The sequence below is a fragment of the Plectropomus leopardus genome, chromosome 8, assembly GCF_008729295.1.
Source record: "Plectropomus leopardus isolate mb chromosome 8, YSFRI_Pleo_2.0, whole genome shotgun sequence".
Classification (NCBI taxonomy): Eukaryota; Metazoa; Chordata; class Actinopteri; order Perciformes; family Serranidae; genus Plectropomus; species Plectropomus leopardus.
The window spans coordinates 1,675,001-1,696,465 of record NC_056470.1 but is presented as its reverse complement, the minus strand read 5'-3'; the positions used below and the strand labels follow the sequence as shown (position 1 = coordinate 1,696,465).

Here is a 21,465-nt window from a genome sequence, read left to right as displayed (position 1 = left end):
ATATTGAGTTACCAAATTTGCTGCTATTAGAAATGCAATACATGAAAACAGTGACATCATCTGATCGATCAATCAGACTTCATTTGTATAGCACTTTTCATACAGACTGTAACACAAAGTGCTTCACACAGTAACCCCCTAACGCTAACACTACCATAAGTGAGGAAACATCAGAGGCAGAATAAACCTATGAATAGAAAGAAAAAATACATAAATAAACAGGTAAATAAGTAGGTTAAATAATAGTATTAACAAAAGATAAGCATGTAAAATACTGAAACTGTACATTAGAGGTAAATGATAAGATAATATATCCAAATGATAAAATGGTATGTTAAGTAGTAAAACTGTGAAACATTAAAATGTATTAAAAAACAAAACAAAATTAAATTAAATACGATAAAAACCAAGCTAAAAAGGTAGGTCTTGAGTCTGCTTTTAAAAATATCACCCCCCTCTGTGGCCCTCAGGCAGGCTGCTCCATAAATGTAGATCTGATTACGACATTAATTCCTCCCTTCACACAAGCAAAAATACCAAAATGAAGAATAAGAACCCTTTCATATAAACCAAAGTTAATATACAGCAGGTGTACTGTCATTATTTATTATTTCTATATGTAAGGCTGAAGCCCTGACTACTAAAACACACTGCATTGGCCTAATAAACAGCAGGAACAACTCTGAAACAAATCAACACGTTTTTATTCTGTCAGCCTTTATCAACATGTTTTTTTTTTTTTGAGGATAAAATGACCTTTAGATAAAAACAGCATGGATAGTGAACAATCAGTTGGCGCACCTCAATAAAAACAAAACTGAACAAAAAAAAATCTACTTTAAGGCTAAAAGGCATACATTCAACAACATTCACAAAACATTCAGAATGTTTCTGACGGGTAAAACAAGGCTGATGAACACAAAATTACAGGTGGCTTAACAAAAAACTGGCAATGAATGAACCATAAATAAGTTTACGACAGCGTTAGATTTTTCCAAAAATAAAAACAATCTATTTCAATTAATTAAAGTACCATGGTATCTTTAGAAGCACTTCACTGAATATAATGCCATAAAGTACCTTAAACCTCAGGCTGTGGCTGAACTGCCACATTTCATAGGGACTGAATAATTCCTGAATGTAAATTAAGACTCATGCTAACTATTTAAGATGTTACGCCATTCTTTTTTTGTTGTTTTTTAAGTCTATTTTACCAGGGTAACAGCCAGGAATTTAGCGCACAGTAAATCCATATTTAAACATTGCTACAGCCTAACAAAGCTTCAGAATGACCAAAGCAAAACCCTTTAAAACACATCTAATGTTAGAGAAATCAAAGTGTCAAAGGCCTATGATTGTCATATCATTCACACATACTCTGTGTTATAATTATCACTGGTAATGATGAAGGTAGATGAGTCGTAACACACATATTCACCGCCCCAAATTGCAGTTACAAATACACATTTTGTGGATAATGTCACTGTGAAAGGTCACGGCTACCAGAGCAACCTAACCTGAACCTTAGACAAATATAAAATACAAGCATTAATGATGAAGCAATTATCCATGTTACACTTTAAAAGACAGAAGAACATTTCAAATGCTCATAACAAAGGCATTGTCATGTATCGTGAGCTGCACTGTGTCCACAGGACTGTCTCAAGTAGGATGGTGTGACTAAATGCCCTTCAGTACCCAACAAGCATTGAAAAGGCATTTCCTATATTTAAAAAAAAACTTTGTGAAATTATCCTAAACTGAGGAAATCGAACATGATTAACTACTTGTATGCATATGCAGTTTTTACACTAACCACAGGTATCTAATTAGATACTTCATACATTATTATTCCATCATTTACTCCCATTTTTATACATTAAGAAATGAGTAAGAAAAGTTTCAAATCAACAGTCTTGGGCCAAAACAGACCAGCCGTTACTGATCTCATTCTGTGCCAGTTATGGAAGTGTTACTATGTGCCACAATCTCTGACTACAATTGTATTTTAATTGTCAAAAATACAATAAAATTAAAATTTATGCCAGTCAGTTACAAAATTAACCCTTTGAAACCTGGGGCGTAATCACTTTTCTTGTGCTGCTTTCAGACGCCTTTCACATGTGTTTAAACCTTTGAGCCCAGAGAAAACTGGTGTGATTTCTTTCAAAAAACAAAACAAAACAAAAAAAGAAAACTTGGTAAGAAATGTTCCAAAAATTGCATGAAATTTGTAGATTTAGAAAATTATTATTAAAAAGCTAGGGGGAAAAAAAAAAAATCAAGCATTTTTTTGTTCTTTTTTCGTCTTGGTTGCTGTTTTGGGGGGGGGGGTCATCTCTTCTTTCATTGCTCATTGCCTTCTTCCCATGTTTTTGAAAAAAATGAAGCCAATTATTTTGGGTTTCAAAGGGTTAAATAATGACAAACAAACAAGGGAAAGCTACATTAACCAGAAGGTCTGTATTGTTTCTGGTCTATTTGGAGGCAGAAAATTTTAAATATTACCACTATTAATGTCTCATAGTGATCTCAAATGCTGATTTATAATGACCAGGGTAAACTGATACCAAATCAGTTCCTCCACTTTTAAGCCAAAACACAACCTGAAGTAAAACACAGTACCTAATATTTGCTACTCTTAGGAGTAATGCCTAACACAATCCAAAATATCAGTACTGGCTACCGATCAAACTGACTCACTGAAGTCCAAAATAAGGACTTTTATGAACTGATTGTACAGTGCAAATTTGGTAATCCTGAACCAATTCCGTAAGTCTCTTCACACATTGGGTAAGGGCTCCATCTTATTTATAACAGTGTCAGACTAAATAAATTTTATAAGAGAAAATAAAATATATTAGTTGCCTGGTTTACATCTAACATGTTTCCCTTGTAAAATCAACGCATATTTTCAAAAAAATAGAATCTATAGATGCCACCTTTCACTAAAAGGATAATCTCACGAACATCATCCCTTTATATTACAGCATGGTCCTCTGTGTGTACATTTCACTTAGGAGACAATTAATGTTGCATGAACAAAAACTGTAGAAGTAAACCAAAGTGGCATAGCTATGGTTATTCATACTGTAACAGTCCGTTGATACGGTGCAGTACGTTGACTGCAAGTAGTCTTTAATATTCACTGAGCTCTATGGGTGCACCATAAACCCAAATCCAGTGTGACATTCACTGGACTTCAGTTTCACAGGATAAGTTTTGTGGCGTCGGCCTCTTCTGGGTCACCTCAAAGACATCACGTGGTGTCTGGAGTGTCTCAGGAGCTGTGCGTCCATTCAGTCACAGTCTGCAGCACTGTGCGCTGTGCTTTATCTCTTGTAGTGGCTGGGAGCGTCTGCGAACATGTACTTCAGTCTATAAGCTTCAGCCAGCAGGAGACCCACTTCTTCGTTACCCCAGTGGATTGTGGGAAGGTTCTGCAGTAGCATAAGAAGGCCCTGAAAAGCAACAGAAATGTGCCTTTAGATACTGACACCATTTTGGAAAGCAGAAGTAAATAATGATTGCATTTCACCAAAAAATACAATATATGTGTAAAAAATTATGTCGGAGAAAGTGGAATTAGGTGTGCATGCATACTGAAGGTGTTGAGATGAATTGTTTCACTGATGCAAAAGATGCGCTGCAATGTGGACGTGGATGATTATGCATCGATGCAGAGACAGCACATAATTGATTATATCCACGTAACATTGTTTCGTGTTTTTCCAGCCGCAGCTGGACAATAAAGTTTTATAGTTCAAGAGAACTTCCTGGTAGCAACCCTCACCGTGTGGTACAAATACATCCATGGTGTGCTAGCAAAATTGCATTGAATTGTGGGAGAACGGAGCTAGCTGACTGCTTGTATTTATTGATGAAAAAATAGCCATGTGCATTAATATAGAAAACTGACAATGCAATGCTTCGTGATGCATCGAGGAATCGAATTGAATCGAATTGTTAATGTGATAATCGTAATCGAATCGAAAGACCAGTGAAGACCCACAGCCCACATGCGCACTCACACATATAATTTACTACAACCAGCATGGAAGCAAAGGAAGGCTGTAATCGCCACTGAATATTGTTTGTAAAATATTTTACTTTGATAAATCTATCTGCATTTAAGGCTACAACTAATGATAATTTTCATCATCAATTCATCTGCAGATAATTGCCTCGATTAAACATTTAGTCTACGGAATTTCAGAGAGTAGTGAAAAATGATCATCACAATTTCCTAAAGCCAAAGTGGATGTCTTTTTTGGTCCAACCAAAAACCCAGGAAACATTCAATTTACTATCATAAAAGACTGACTATAGCACACTAAAATGCTCACAATGACAACTAGAAAATGCATTTCCTGCAGAAAATGTGTGTGAATGCTGACAGCTGAAAGCATTGCTGAAAACAAAGAAGTGAATGAACAGAAATGCCTAAAAAATCTGAAAGCTTAAATACTAGACTCCACAGCTGAAAAACCTGCAAGCTAAAATGTCAAACTAGCAGAACTGGAAGCTGAACTGCATTATGTAAAGAAGTTAAGACAATTGAAATGGTGAATAAACTGGAAGCTAAACTGTAATATGCTCAAAACAGGAAGTTGAAATCAGTTAACTCAAAAGGTTAAAAGAAGTAATGCTTTGTACTGTAAAAAGCATACAAGGTAAAAAAAAGTTCAATACAAGAGTAGATGTGCGTTCAAAATCATAATGTGTTGATTTTGAATGATCTTCTTCTTACATAAATAATTAGGAATGGAAAAATATTTGGAAGAAGTATAGTATAGAAGAAGTATAGTTAAAAGTATAGTTTATTTCATTTTGCTGAAATAAAAAAAATTATAGTATAAGTATAGTTTCTTTGTGAACTGCTAAACATGTAAAGTCTGTAGATAAAAGTATAAAGAGTAGTAATGTGTAATTATTATATTATCATTATTATTATTAAGTGATATATTTAAGATTTTCTTGATTCACGGTAAGTATTGACATTTTGGAAAAGCTTTAAATTTGATCATATTACCATCTAGGGTCTTTAATTTTGAAAATTCAGCATCTGCTCAATCAGCAAACACACAATGATAACATGCTTTTGTTTCACAGGTGCAATGTTCATGATGTTCACTATCTTAATTCAGCATGTTAGCATGCTAACATTTGCTAATTTGAGGCTGATGCAAACATCATCAGTTCTGCAGGTATTTTGTCATGTATTGGACAAATGTATTTTTTGACCTGATGATAAATGTTAGGGGTTCACCAAAGTTATTACAATTCAATGGAACTGCCATTTTCATGAAATATCAAGTTGCATTTCATGTTAAAATGATCACACTTACAAAGAAATATCTGGCCAACAACAGGAACACTAATTATATGCGCTAATTGTATGTACTTACATTTTTTGATTTTTGTTATTTTAGATCCTTAATGTTTCCATGAATTTATCTGTTTAATTTTTTCTTGTTGCTATGTGTAATTGTATTGCTCACACTACTTCGATTTAGGTATTAGTTTAGCATTCAGATTATTAGATTATTTTCTTCATGTTGTTTGTTTTTAAGATATACAATCCTTGAACTGACAGTAAACAATGTTGTTTTTTTTGTTGCTTCCATTTACAGTAAGTCTTGTTACCATCTGTCGGTACCTCGATCAAAATGTTATAGTTACTTTCTAAGCTACGTGTAGATGACTTTAAAGACAACAGACTGGTACCTGAAAGTCAACCATGGAGAGGATTTCTTTGCGCCATTCAATGAGAAAAGCAGAGCAGACGTACAGGTGGAAGTGGGAGAAACCCTCTGCTTCAGCCTGTAGGAAACAATCAGCAGAGACAAGAGAAGTCAACATGCTGCTTCATGGGCCATACTTTCAGCAGTGGGAATTCTACTGCTGTTTTTCAGGCTGCAGTTTGTGCTGCTTTTGCACTGGGTTACTTTTGATTGTTCAGGTTTGTTGGGGATGTAACGCTCTGCTCTACCTGGTAGGTGTCCCAGAGACGAATAGTGCAACGAAGCGGCAGCTCCCTCATCAGCAGATTGTTCATCCAGCGGAAAGCAAACTGCAGGTACTCCACCTCGTACCTCTTAAAATGATTGTGAATGTCCTCTGGAAGCACACACATACAAACACACATGAAGAAACACACAAACACAGATGTTCACATTGTGGGTTTCCTGTTAATAGCTCATATCTGGAATCGGCTGTTCAGCCTTGTATTACTTTCTACATGTATGAGCTCACCTAGCCCAAAAGAGGAATGAGTACAGCACACTTTAGTACAAAGTACATGCAACTTAAACAATAATGTGACACACAAACTTCCTTACAGATTAACAGGAGTCCACTTACCATCTATCCTGCTGACCAGCTCCTCTAAAGCTTTCACTTTGTTCTGGATCCCAGGCTGAGCAAACGTGTAGTTGTCCTGAAAGAATACAATTTTTTAGTAAACTGGCACATTTACTCTTTCACAGAGGTGTTTACTGAGGTGTATGTGTGTAGCCAGACCTGTATTCCATCCAGCAGCTTGCTCATGCACCAGAAGCTGTCAGCTTCGATGTTTCTCTGGGTGTCCAGAGGCAGCGCTGCCACCTCAAAGTTCTCCACATCCTCCGCTGAAACAACAAACAACACTGAATCAAATAGAAATGGCCTGACTCACACAGACGACTCTCTGCCTCTGCTGCCCTCTGCTGAGGTTAATCAAAAAATGCTTATGATCTTGGACGTGGTAATAACTACAGCTGCCCTCTAATAGTCGGTGACTCGAATCATCAGGCAAGAAGACCCAGAGTCGACCTGCATTTTGTCAGTTGAATCACTGCATTTTGTTGCAGTGACACAGGCACTGCCGCCCCCTAATAAATAAAGAACAGTCCCACAACACCGGCACCAAAGCTAAGCGAAACACATTTTAGCCACCTAAAAAAAAAATCAGTATCAGTGTAGGTGTACCATATATTTGAATACTGTCTCCTCTTTACCACAGCAGCTGATGTAGGCAGCGGTAGAGCAGCAGCTCCACTGTTCAGTGGAGTAAAATGGCAGTTTTCTCAGTGGAGTCTGGTGTTTCTGATATAAGGGCTTTAAATTCCCGTCGGTGAGGGCTTTCTTACAACAAGGAAAAGCAGTAAAAATATTCCAAATATAACATATAGTTAAACTGATATTGATTTTTTTAGGTGGCTTTAAACTAATCAAAGAAGGCAGAGTTTGCTCAGTGCCGTTTGATTATACGTATATGACGTGGCGGTTTTCTACCCAATCATCTATTTGTAGGTAAGGTGTACTAAAGAATCAGTAATAGTGTTCTGAAATCTGATTCAGGGACTGCCCCAGCAATAACACTGTACAAGTAAATAAAACTGAAAAAATAAAGACACTGCAAACCAGTAACAAAGTTTGACACAAGTTATTTGGCCCAGTTTGAATATAACATGGCTCTACGTAGGAAATTCAACCCGTAACTTACTAACAAACTCCGAGAGGAAGACGACAAAGAAGGGTGTGACCAGATCATTGATTCCCTGGACGTAACCGCTGGCTGGGTGACGGATGGCCCAGATAAAGAGAATACGCTCAAACACCTGAGGAAAGAAAGACAACAACAAAATGCTTTTATTATTTTGTTTACTAGATTTAGTTCTAGATTTACTGCAGTTTCCTGTATTTTTAATGACTGAAAACTTACTTCACTTAAAAAGAATGTAGCTTAGAAAACTACATTTCCCATAATGCAACACATGACATCTTGTCTGGTAAAGGCCGGCATCTTTCAAAGTCCATGTGGCCAGCTTGTGTTATAAAGTCTCAAGTCCAGTTTGAGACGGACCCGATGATGTCATCAGGCATAAATTCTCAGACTTTAAAAAGCTCCCTTTGGAACCACTAAGACATTTACACCACGGTTTCCACAGGCTGAGTAATACACCTCATGACAAGTAAACTGACACTGATGTTCAAAATCATTTAGCTTTATGAAAACAAATTTTGTGGTCGATACAGAAACAGTAACTGTTGCATTTACACTCATTATTTTGTCTTTTATGAATGTAGGATGTGCTGTACTGTGGAGTAAAGTCAAACTCTTCACCATTTATCTATATGTACATTGATGTAACATATATGTACTCAATAAGATGAATGTTTTTAAAGTCATTCTTGCACTCCTGCATGACCGCTGTATGAATTGCACATTTTCTTTCTCGTTGCTGCTTGTGCGTTCTTGAGGAAAATACCATCACAAACTCTATTTTGATGAGAATTCCTAACGATTCAGTGCCAATATTTTTGCTGGTCATCAAAATGACACAATAACTGAAAGTAAATGATTAACATATGGTGGGCTGTTACGGTCTGATAAAGTTACAGTGTGATGCATTACCTCATTTGTAAGAGTTATGTCATTCTGTATACAATGTGAGGTTTTAAGGTCAGAATTACTGCACAAAATGTAGTGTTAGTCGCTTTGCAAATGGAAACCCTGCAAAAACTGAGCCAAGCCACCGTCAAAAAACTTGTGGTTGTGAGCATTAGCTTGAGAGCTATTACATGTGTGCAATGTATTATACTTAGGGCTGGAGATAGTGGGCAATATGGTGGAAATCAATGTCTCGTCATTCATATCAATATTTACTGTACAGTATATATAAACAAAATAAAAACTGATATTCAGAGCAATAATCTGTGTTTTGCTGCTGTGAGTTTTTCAAAGTCAGAATAATATCATAACAAGAACATTGACAGCTGAAAGCCTATTTATTTAGTCTGGCTTTTAATTAATGTAATTCTTGAAATTATTTTATATATAATGTAATTCTTGTAATTCTCTCTTTTTTACTATTCTTACTAGTCTTACTAATCTTGATGTCTTTTTTTTGTGTTGCATCGTTTTGTCAAGCACTGCATCCCTTATAAGAAAAGTGCTCTATAAATAAATTAGTATTATTACTCTCATTAGTATTAAGTAATCTGAAGTTGATTATGTTGAAGATTAATAAAGAATTATTACACTGCTCAAATTAGTCTGTGATTAAACTCAGTCACAGGTTTCTAGTTAACCTGGACACAAATCCTTTTGACAGCAAAGATCCTCTGATATGTAGCAATATGATCCAGGTTGTTCCTTGGTGGCTGGTGAATACTCTGCCACAGTTTGAACACAATACTATTCAGGTTCAGGACTTATATTAACACCTGAATGTGTTTAAAGTCGTTAATCCAAACAGGAGTGTCATTCATTCATTCATTTTCCGTAACCGCTTGTCCTCGTAAGGGTCGCGAGGGGGCTGGAGCCAATCCCAGCCAATCCCCCAGTCATTGGGCGGAAGGCAGGGTACACCCTGGACAGGTCGCCAGACTATTGCAGGGCTGACACACATAAGACAGACAACCTTTCACACTCACAGTCACACCTGAGGGCAATTTAGAGTCACAATCAACCTGACCTGGACTTTGGACCTGAACTTTGGAACTTTATTTTAAAAAAAGGCAATGAGGGCTATACCGATACTGAGATGTAATAAGAGAGGTAAAGTATTCTACACACACATATGAAGGGAGGGAAAATGATGGCCAAATAGTTGGCCAACCAATGGCCCGTTTATAGCCACAGTCTGCATCCGGTAAGTCAGACTGGTCTTTTTCAGGATGGAGGTTTCCAGTCAGCTGATTGGTCAGTGGACAGGCTGTTTACCTGCACAGAAGCAGGCTACCCATGCTGCATCCAAGTTACCATGGTGCCAAATTAAACCTGAGCCAGCTGACTAACTCACTCATCTCACTTCATGTTACAGGCTTCTGGTTTTACTGTGATGGATGAACCAAAACAAAGTTGACACAAAAAGTGGGTTTCTGCCTTGGTTTAAAGAGACTGGTTATGTTGTTGCTGTGCTGCTGTCTGTGGCTGCACCTATGTCGTGGGTCTTGGCTGCACTGATGCCGTGATCCTGCTCAATGCCAACTTTTACTGCAATTATTGTTAGTAATGCCTCCGCTATTAATATACACATGACTGTAACCACCATTTACAATTTTTGCATGTAACATAACATGCTATCATAATTGTATTTATTATGTTTATGTCTATTATGATTGTTATGATGATGTTATGTTTTTGTTACCATTATTGTTGCTGTGCACTTCTCCCCTTCTCCCCCTCTCCCTCCCTCTCTCCCTCTCTTTCTCTCTTTCTTATATACCATTTTTTCATCTATTGTAATTCAATAGTTTTTAATGACATCTATTGCACGTCTGTCCGTCCTGGAGGAGGGATCCCTCTTCAGTCACTCTGAGGTTTCTAGCATTTTTTTCCTTGTTATGGGGTTTTTTGAGGGGGAGTTTTTCCTTAGCCAATGTGAGGGTCTAAAGACAGAGGGATGTCATATGCTGTAAAGCTCTCTGAGGCAAACTGTAATTTGTGATAATGGGCTTCATAAAGAAAATTGACTTGACTTGATTGACTTGAAATAGTGAGCAAATGCCTTTCCAGTGTTGTGTCAGTCACAAACGACACAGGACCCATCTATCAATAAAGTACACACAAAAAAGTCACCCACATGCACTTTGGATGAACTACTGTTTGTAATTGCACTGCTCTTCAACAGATCAGATCTTACCTCTTGTACTACGGGCTGCTGGAACAAGGGAATCAGAGGGTTGGTTCTCGGAATATCAATGTGGATCTGACAGGAGGAAACATGATTATGATGTTACTCAGGGTAGTGAAAACGCATACCATGCTTGTATGAAAGGTTTGGTTTTTTTAGACTAATGACTAGTAACGGTCTGATAGCTTTTTTTCCATTTGTTCAGTTTAGCTGTACCTGTCTGTACGTGTCTTTGTAGTGCTCGTCTGTTCTGGAGTGGTAATACTGCTCTATGAAGCCAAAGTATTCTTCTCGTTTCCTTTTTAGCACCAGCTCTCTGCGCTCCTTGTTGGCCGGCAGGTAGCCCTATCAGAGAGAGAAAATATAGAAAAGAGAGTGCAAGTGAGGAGAAGCTTTTTTATTTTTTGATGACGTGAACAGTTTCAGAGGAACAGAACTGGCCAGCCATTTGAGATAAGAGAAAAGAGAGGAGATAAGGTTCCCTGTAAGGATAAGGCTTCTCACATTATGTGAGCATTTTCTACAAAGGAGAATTCAACTGGCTACACAGAAACTACAAAATGCATCCTGGACACTTTAACTTTGAAACTAAGTGCTCTGCAAAAAGGATAAAGAGCAAAACATGTGACATTACAAAAGTGAAGGTCATGAGACTTACAGAGAGAAGTCTCCATGTGATTGGCCGGACTTCTCTTGGTATGCCCGACCAGCTGTGCTTCCGCAGTTCCTCTGTAACCATGCAGAGCGAGATATAAACAGACATTATCAACACTGTAGAGAAGCACAGCAGAGATCAACACACAGAGACAGACAGCAGTCAGCTGAGCGCAGTGTTAGCCTGGAGCCCATAATTACTCCATATCTCTACACTAAAGAAGTGTGTTTCTGTGTTGTTCTCCTACCTAAGTCAGTGTTAGGACTAGCCAGCAGCTGCTTAAATTTGTCCAGCCGGCTCTTCTCCCGCACCGTCATCGGCGGCGCCCCCGATGCATTCTGGTCTGACATGCGGGCCACCAGTGGAATGATGGGACGAACAGGGAGAGACTGCTGTTTCTGCAGTGTGGAGTGGACTGTAGAGAGCCACACAAGAAAAAAACAAACAAATAAAACTTTACAACCAGTTTGATAAAAATAAGAAGAAACCCACAACAGAAAAAACTTGAAAACCCTCCATGAATGACATGACCAGTGTTGCCAGATGTACGATTATCATCATATTTGTAGGATAATTTTGCCCTCTGTACAATGTACGATCAATAATTCAAAATTGCTGTAATGTACAATAATACAATAATAATCTGACCATTGTGACACTTATAATAAGCACAGTTTAGTTCATACGTCTCATTTTGTCTAATTTCCTGGCTCCTAAATCTGTATTTATGCATCACTTCCTTATAGCCAACCACATCCATCAGCATGCTCGAAAAAAACAGCTACTGCCTTAAAGAGAAACAGCTTGTCTCTAAGGCAGTGGGTATGGGTAGATTTGTAGATGTGTCAAAAACTTGTTTAAATACTTATTTACTTGAGTTATATGTTTAACCTATTCGTTCTCGTGATTGTGACTGGCGTGCAAAAATTTTTCTCAAAATACAATAATTCTGAGCATCTGGTACGATAGTTTAACATTTCCAATCTGGCAACACTTGACATGACAAGACATGGCTCAAAAATGATCACATTATCAAATATCAAGAAATTGAAGAAGAAGAGGAAAGAAAAGAAGAGGTTACAAGAAAATCTCTTGAAAAAAGGCAACAAAAAAAAAGAAAAAAAACAAAAACTAACAAAAAATGACCTGAAAGAACTGATGAAAATTAAAAAAACATAAATGTATACCTTTTTGTTATGTGACAAAATGTTTAATACATAATTATAATAATTGTAAATATTGTTTTATGAACATTTTTTCTTTCATATTTTTTTGATAATCTTCTAATAATTCTCCCCACTTTGTAAAAACAAATTATTCTCACAATTTGTGAGATCCTAATCAGCTCTGACTAGATCGACAGATAAATCATCAGTGATCTATTTAATTAATATATTTCAAGCAGACTCCCCCCACACCCTACATTTTTTATTTATATTTAATTTTTTTTTTTTAAGTGTGTATATGAGTTCAATTTGCCTGACTTTAAAATTATATTGTCCTTCCTCTTGGCTTGTGAAATAGGACAACCAAATAAAAAACAAATACCCTAATCAATAAAACAGCACGTGAAATGCTTTCTAGGATTTTTTTTTTTTAAAGTGACTTAAAATATGTTAGTTAGTTACTTTGCCTGTAGCCTCGAGGCCCTGATGGCACAAAGTTAATGGAGGACTTGTGAGCAGCCAGAATATTTCAAAGCCAGGTGACTTCTGAGATGTTTAAACTGTGAGTCAGCTAGATTGATGAATAGCTGAAAACATTGCCGAAGGATCTGAGGAAACACACTGACTCACAGAGGATTGGGCCAACAGAATCGAGGACAGCTGAAACCTGTTTCCTTTGATATTTTGGGATTATACAGCATGTCCAAATGTTCGTCCAATTATCTGCTGCATGCTTTCAGCTCATGCACCAGTGTGATGCTTTTTATCTTATAGCTGGAGATAATTGTGCTGTTTATTTTAGCAGCATCCTGTTTCATAACCACACAGTTTCATACAGATACAGATAGGAATCTTACAGCGCAAACACAGGCGCGTTCTGTTGACCAGCAGCAAAGCAGGGGGCTCAGGACATACAGTGTTATTACAGTTTTTTGCATCACTTCACTGGCTTCCCATAGCATTGAGGATTGATTCTAAAATTCTTTTACTTATTTTTAAAGCACTACATGTTTTCTTACCTATCTGACTGCGTGTCTGAATATGTTCTGAAACGATTTCTCAGGTCCTCTGGTGCTGGCCTGCTTAATGTACCAAAAATGAATTACAAAAAGAATGGTGGAAAAGTGTTCTGTTTTTATGCACCAGTGGCCTGGAACACACTGCCCGTACAAAAAAGAGGAGTAACTTCGGTAGATGGTTTCAAGAAGCAGCTCAAGACCCATTTCTATGATCTTGATTTTATTTCATTCCACCTTCTATTCTTTTTTATATCATATTATGGTCTATATGATAATATATATAATAATAATATATAATATAATATAATATTATAATTATATATAATATATATAATATATATATGTATTATATTTTTTTTAAACTTGTTTTATGTTTTTTATCTGCTTTACGGTTTGGACTTTTGTTGTTTAATATCTCTTTAATTTGTTTCCACCTTTGGCATGTCTACAACTTATTTCCAGAGTAATGGTATCCATGTGCTGTATAATGATTTTATTCTATTTTTTTACGTGTATTTGTTTTTATATTTAGAAATATATATCTATATATTGTTAGGTTTTAATTTTTAGCACTCTTGCATGTAAAGCACTTTGAACTGCATTTTATGTATGGAAGGTGCCATACAAATAATGATAATAATAATAATAATAATAATAATACATTAATTAAAACATTAATAATAATAATCTATTTTTTTTCTTTTTACCTATACATGTTTCAAGAAATCTAGAAATTGTTTGCACCGAAGCATTTTTTCCAAGTTGCTCATTGCCTTTTCCCACATATTTGTGAAAGAAATCGCACCACTTTGCAAAGGGTTCAAAAGCACGAGTTAAGTGATGTCGATCCAGGTTTCAAAGGGTTAATGGAGAGTAGCTCTTGTTCACAAATATTCTTCCCAATCCATTGAAATAACATATTGGAATTCTTAATTTAGGTGGTGTTCCCCTTTAAAGACCATAATTTCACACTGTTAGTGAACAGTGCTAGTGTTTATGTTGAGTTGAATAGTGCACATATAGCATTAAGAGCATTTGAAGAATCATTTTCAGGACTGCAAAGTGTTGTGCCAAGCACAAGCTACAGGCCTGATATAATCCCAGTATCCCCCTCTGCAGAGGGAAGTGACGTTCCCCTGACACAGTCTGTAATTAGCTTCACTATGAATCACCTGATAAGCTGCTCAGTGGCTTTTAATGCCAAATGTACTTCTGCAGCATATTACCCACGTACCTGAAGACGCATTGAGGTGGGCGTCGCTACTTGACTTGACAACCTTGCCGTTGACATGTTCGCACTCTGCGTCCTCCTCCTGCACATCCTGGAAGTTTTGAGCTTCCATACTGGGAGCTGCCAATCTGTGTGAAACTCCAGTGTCTGTGTCTGCAGCCTGATTGTGCTGCTGCTGAGTGGAAATACACAAAAAATATACCTTTTAATTTCAAACAAACTCAATGCCCAAAACTGCTCAGGGATAATGATGTCTCATAGCGATACCTGGTTCTGTGAGGACGTAGAGTGGAGACCTGATGGTAGGGATAAAGTTGGAGCGGGGAGCCCGAGGAAATCCTCGTCCTCCTCTTCGTCGATGTCCCATGCATCATTGGTGCTGCGGGCAAACTCGTGGAAGCTAGAGGCCTTTTTAGACTTGAGATTGTTGAACTTGGGCTTTGTGTCTTTGGGATATCTGCAGAGGGACAGATCGAGACATCAAACAGACAGGAAAAGAGAGAAAAAGAAAGAAAAGTAAAGAATTGAAAGGTCTCACTCATGATGATGTTGGTATGGAATATACACAGAAATTTAGGAGATGATATCGCCAAAAATACGGACAAAAAACAAACAAGCATTAGCGAAAGTAAATAGTGAAAGTATTTCAAACAGACTGAACAATGTAAATGTCAACATTGGGTCACACTGGTACAGCACTAAAGCATGCAATCCACAAATTTTCAAGCACTTGAAGCATGTGCTGCAAATCAGGTTTAAAAATCACACAAATAACTCAAAATAAAATCCATCCACGAGGGTACCATGACGCCATGCAGTCCAGTTGGGTTCAGCATTACGTGCGTCGCAATCGAGGGTCGAGAGGTGGATGCTGTGCTCCATAAACTGGTTGTACGCTGCAGAAGATGACATGTGAAATGCTGTCACCTCTGTGCAGAAAAACACTTGTGGCTTTCCAGTCTTTGACCAAGCTAACGCTAAAAGTCAGAAAGTCTGTTTTCGTCCCAACCTAAACATATTTTTGTCTTGTTTCCTAGTTGCAGTAAGTTGCTCAGTTCCTTTAAAATCAGTTCAAGAACACAGTGAAGAATGAGGGATCACAGAGGAGACGCCAAAAAGACACTTTGGCCCATGATGCACTTGTGCAAATATGGTTGTCAGACACAGTGTGCCCAATAATACTCCAAGAAAAGAAGGTGAATAGTGTGTGTATCTGACCCCAGGTGGGGACAGGTGCACAACAAAAACAACATAGAAAAAGAAAGGAGAGATTGTCTAAAATTTGCTAACTCCTTCCCTCTGCAAGGTCGTTGTTAGTCAAACATCCATGTGGACAAAAAGCAAGCTATATATACAGTAGATCTGCAATGCATTATCAACTAATCTGTTGATAAAAACACTACTACTACTACTACTACTAATAATAATAAATAACTTAATTTATACAGCACCTTTAAAAACTGCGTGTACAAAGTGCTTTGACAAACAAAGTGAAGCAGAGGCAATAAAGACCAGAGGCAATATAACAACAGAGGCCAAACAATCTTGCTGAACAAAGGCCAGACAAGAATTAAGGTAGAATTAAGAAGAACAAGAGATTAGAGGCAGAAACATGTTAGAAAAATACAGTAACAAAATAAAGGTAGTAAACAGAATATATTATTATTATTGATAATAATAAGACAAAATAAGCAGAACATTAAAAGATAAATTAAAAGACAAATAAAGAAGTTATTTGTTAACTATTAAATAATTTGCCAGCTAATATCATAATCATTTAATAGGTTTGAGTTCTTTTTTTAAAGGACAAAATTCTTTAATTCCAGCCATTTAAATGTAAATACTTTCTGATTCATTTCCTCTTCTATGACAGTAAACTAAACAGTTCCACCAGTAAAGACCAGAGACTGAGCTCTGGTGGTGCGTAAAATGAGTATAACAGAAAGAAGAGCGCCTGACTTTAAGGCAGTATCAAAAAACATAACTTTAGGGTTTCTAACTACCCTGGAATACTGTTTCTTAGCCCAGGTCTAATAGTTATTCTGCAGCCTGTGTGAGGATGGCTGAGAGACTTGCACTTATGGGTGAAGGCAAACTGGGTATAGCTCCCAGATATGTGGTTTCCTGCTGCAAGAGTGATTATATCTGACATTAGACATGGAGCAGACATATCAGCTATAATTATGATCATTATATTTATAATCATCATAACTGCATTTTTAAAATGATGTCATAGGTACATAATCAAATTTTTTAAGCCCCTTTTCCAGTTTTTTTTTTTTTTTACCTTTTATTTTTTTTTTACCTAATTTTCTTTTCTTGTACTTTTTTAAAAACTAATTTAGAAATCATGCCACTTTGCTCTCTGACATGGGGCAGACATATAAGCTATTAACAGAAGATCCCTTCGATTGACAGAACGCTAAAAGATCCCTGAACAATCCCTGAAATCAAAGTGAGAATGTGTTTTTAGTTTGGGATGGGTGTCAGTGATGTGCCAATGTTTTTGGGTGACTTTGCAAGGCTTGAAATCCAACGGGGAGTGTTCTGTGTCAGCAAATTCAGCATCACATTCTGTTTTGACAGATGACGACCCGCTGCTTCCTTTTTATTAAATAACACTTGCGCTGCCTCGTTTTCGATTGTGCTGTTTGGAGTGTGTATACTGGACAGAACTGGTGGACAGCTTGCATAGCCCCTGTGTTCTCCACCACCCTGCGGTGGGCATTATGTTCAGCGGATGTGAGAATCTTCTTTCTCAGCTCAGCTTCTTTCCAACTCTCTGCTGACCCAAAGCAGACACAGTCAAGAGTCACAGGATGGGATCAGGGCCACAGCCACAATTGCCAACAACACTAGTTCCCTTATCTCTTTTCCTTTATAGAGAGCCAAGAGCAGCAGCCTCCTCCAACCCATTCAAACATTTAAGCTTTCCTAAAAAGAACCATTTACTGGACTAACTAATGCATGCTCAAAAGCTTACTTGAGTTAGAATCGTTACAAAGTGTGGGATCTGAGGCAAGCAGGCATATCTGTATCTGTGTTAACAGCACAACCACCAGATATTGATTACAGACTTTTAAACAAATTATTTGCCCATAATACATACATTTATTTTTCAGTTTTTGTTCAATGTTACTAGGAGACCAAAATGCTATTCATTGAAGACGGCTCTCTTTTCTGTGAACAGATATGGGACAAAAGCATGTATAGAGTTCCATTTTTACATTTTTACAAATACATTTTCAAAACTTTTCTACATTACTCTGTTTCCAGGACTTCTTTTAGTGGCTTAACCCTTTGAAATCTGGAGCGACATCACTTTTCTCATGCTGCTTTCAGAAAAGTATTTAAACCTTTGAACTCTAGGCAAATTGGTGCGATTTCTTTCAAAAAGATGGGACAAAAAGGCAATAAGCAACTTGGCATGAAATGTTCCACAAACTGCAGGAAATTAGTAGATTTTGAAAATGCTATTTAACAAGTTAGGGAAACTTGGGAGGAAAGACAGGAGAAGATAGGGAAAACTGTATGATCTGTATGATTTGAAATTATGTTCCATTTTTAAAAAATATATTTGTGAGCACTTTTTCTTTCTTTTCTTTTTTTCAAATAATTTTCCTGTTAATTTTCGTGCACTTTTTTTAAAACTTACTTTTTGTTAATTTTTGTGTAATTTCCTTTGTTGCTCATTGCCTTCTTCCCATGTTTTTGAAAGAAATCAAGCCAGTTTGCTCAAGTTTCCTAAGGTTGATAATTATTTATGTTTCTTTCACCAGATTGGTGTTCTTACACTAAATCTAATAGTTTACCCAAAATGCTGCTGTCATTGTGGGTGAAAATTCCCAGGTCATATTTTGACTACTATCCCAGAATGATAACCACTTTATTTCAAGTAGCTCAGACGCTTTTGTGTGAATGTCACAAAGCAACAAATATGACTTCAGTATGTTGACTCTGTCAAAACTGTGGCATCTCACGCCTGAGCCTAAATGATATCAGCCAAATTCATGTGATTTGCATGAATAAACTGACAGTAAACCTGGTGGCTGAGCACTGGGTCTGCTGATTATCTGGTAGTGCCAGAGTGTCTCGTTTATCAGCCTTCGACTTGTTTTTATCAGGAGCGGCTCAAGGACAGGCGGTAAGACTAGCTGCTTGCTTTCCTGCTCAACATATGTTTGTGTTTGGGTTTCCAGCCTTCCACCCACCACCGTTTGAGAAAGATCAGTGTGTGTGACAAAAAGAGCAACGCCCTCTCCTTAGAGATCCTCTCCTCTAAGATTTCCTAAACACACTGCCCTGTTATCCCCCCTCCTGCTCCACCCTCCCTGCCGGGCACATGCATGGAGCCAGGGCAGGTCATAGTCATAAAGACACACAGTTCAATACAGACGAGCATGAATAGGTCCTGTCTTATCAGTGAGGTCTGATGAGTTTGCACTTTCCACAAGAGGGCAGGGTGAGGAGAACTATAAGAAAAGAGAATACCTGCAGGTCCTCAGAGCCCATTATATAACATTACCATTAATGCCAATTGAGTAAGCGCTACAGGCTGGAACTAGCCCAGCACTCTGGCCTAAATTAAAGCAATGGTCCACATGATTCCTCCCAATTCAGGAACGTAATTCTGTTTTGTCCATAACACATCACATAATCTTTACTTTGTAATAACATGCTTCAGTTAGCTTCGGATTCACAGCTTCGGATTCAGCAGTTAAGTGGAGAGAGAGAGAGAGAGAGAGGGAAAAGTAACTTACATACTTAGTGACCAATCCTCTGCTTTTTGCAGCTCTTTTTGTTAAATTATGTAAGACATTTAAGGTAAAGCCCCGACACTATCTGAAATCCATTTTCACATTTGAAGTAGCTTTATTCCATTTGTGAAAATGCAAGAAAAGGAAGTTTTCACTGCTTTTTTATACATGTTGACCACATTAGACCAGGTTTAGATAAAAAAACACTATGTTAAGACAGGTCAAATCTGGACTTGATTATCCCAAAGAGGCTAAATATTATTTAAAACAAACTTTCAGATTTGTGAAACCTATATTCTATTTATGAAAATACAAAAAAGTTTTCACTGCTATTTTTCCACGCTGACCACATTAAACCAGGTTCAAATCAAAAGCTATTATAATATAACAGGTCAAATCTGAACTTACTGCTTTTTTGTTTTTTTGTTGACCATTTGACCACTTCCAGATAAACATCCATAACACTAGGACAGGTCAAACCTGAACCAGATTATCCCAGAGAAATATTAAATATACTATACTAAATATTTTTTAAAACACAGCTTCAGATCTGTGAAACCAATATCAATGTGTGAAAATGCAAAAGGAGAAGATTTCACTGCTTTTATGACATGTTGACCATATTGGACCAGGTCCAGGTCAAAACCCACTACATAAGAAAAGGTTGGATCTGGACTTGATTAACCCAGATATTAAAAAATATGATTTAAACCACACTTCCCGATTTGTGAAACCTATATTCGTGTTAATTCGTATTTGTGGAAAAAAACAACAACAAAAAAAAAAACATATATATATATATATATATATATATATATATATATATATATATATATATATATATATATATATATTATATATCTAGACCTAGACTATTGTGGTCAAGATCAAAAACCACTATACTAGGTAATGATCGTTCCCTCTGTAAACCAAACAAGAACTATGACCAGGCAAATCAGTTGCTGTGGGTGAGTTGTTGGTCAACTCATCATCAGTAAAACTCCCAATAAGAGGATGTCTTTCATTTAACTTCCTCCTTTTTAACTCATCTAGAGAAAAAAAATTGAGATCAAAGATTACAGGTTGATCCTCATTAAGACAATGCAGTTTTTCCCCCACTGTCATCTCTCTCAATATCCAGCCTGTATTGGGTGTCAGCCGCTCTCAGCACAGACTGAGAAAGCATATGGCGGGCGGTGCTCGGACTGAGCCAGCTGACAGCTTCACTCTGAGCGGCAGAAACCGCAGAGAAGAAAGAGATGGAGGTCTGTCTTTCTCAGCTTGAGGCTATTGTACACACACACACACACACACACACACACACCGAGAGCAGACAGTGGGGAGGGCTGAAAAGTCCTCAAGTGAATGAATGTACACACACCACTACAATATGGTGATCTTACGACTCTTCTTAAGGCACTTACGGTGATATATTAAACGTTAAAGTCAGCTTAAGAGCCCAATTTTAAGCTAGTATTTCTAAATACGTCACAATTTATCAAGCTATATCAGGGCATTGTTACATTAACCTATATTTTATTCGCCCATTTGTTTGTGTACTGAGTGTTAGTGTTTTTTCAGACATATTTGACAGTAACACTATCCGTGTGAAACATACTAAAGGAATGTAGTTCGTTTGGTAACGTTAACAGAGAGTTACAGTAACCCACCTTCCGGGAACCTTTGCGTTTCTCCTCCAAAAATTGATCCTGTTCTCGGTGGCCATACTCGGATAACACAACCCCCCTCAGACCGACACCGTCACCGGCTCCTCGCGCGGACAAACCATAGGGAAACTGTTTCTGCGTTTCACTGCCACCAACACAGTCCCTTTCTGCTCCTTCTGGTCTGTCTCTTCATGAGTTTAAACTGCCGGTAAATGTTGATATTTAGCTTTTAAATGCGATGATGTCTGATACGGAGCACTGGAAGCCGCCATCTTGGAGCACAGTGAGCAGAGCGCGTGATTGGCGGGGCAGGCGAACAGGTGCAGTCAAAGTGTCCAATGGAAGGAG

General features: G+C 37.4%; 1 protein-coding gene across 3 annotated transcripts; it reads right to left on the bottom strand.

Annotated features, from left to right (window-relative positions):
• Window positions 1-2,364: 2,364 nt before the first annotated feature.
• tbc1d22b (TBC1 domain family, member 22B) lies at window positions 2,365-21,419 on the bottom strand. Of its 3 annotated transcripts, none has more exons than XM_042491883.1 (14): window positions 21,121-21,419; window positions 15,533-15,589; window positions 14,961-15,150; window positions 14,697-14,868; window positions 11,525-11,692; window positions 11,281-11,351; window positions 10,839-10,967; window positions 10,632-10,697; window positions 7,487-7,601; window positions 6,523-6,629; window positions 6,364-6,439; window positions 5,993-6,120; window positions 5,728-5,823; window positions 2,365-3,461 (listed from the first exon to the last, which is right to left on the bottom strand). In XM_042491883.1, the coding sequence occupies exons 1-14, from the start codon at window positions 21,174-21,176 to the stop codon at window positions 3,333-3,335; spliced, it is 1,560 nt and encodes a 519-aa protein (XP_042347817.1). In that variant the 5' UTR covers window positions 21,177-21,419; the 3' UTR covers window positions 2,365-3,332. The 3 variants fall into 3 exon arrangements, with proteins under 3 accessions (XP_042347817.1, XP_042347818.1, XP_042347819.1); XM_042491884.1 differs by having other exon boundaries at window positions 14,697-14,865; XM_042491885.1 differs by lacking the exon at window positions 15,533-15,589.
• Between the last annotated feature and the right edge of the window lie 46 nt (window positions 21,420-21,465).

Excerpts from the sequence above, each read along its gene's own strand:
- tbc1d22b (XM_042491883.1), bottom strand. The coding sequence starts at position 21,176 with ATGGCCACCGAGAACAGGATCAATTTTTGGAGGAGAAACGCAAAGGTT. Across the intron at positions 6,630-7,486 it reads CTTCCTCTCGGAGTTTGTTA|CGGAGGATGTGGAGAACTTT; the intron begins GTAAGTTACGGG and ends TTGTTGTTTCAG. Across the intron at positions 5,824-5,992 it reads GTCTCTGGGACACCTACCAG|GCTGAAGCAGAGGGTTTCTC; the intron begins GTAGAGCAGAGC and ends TGTTTCCTACAG.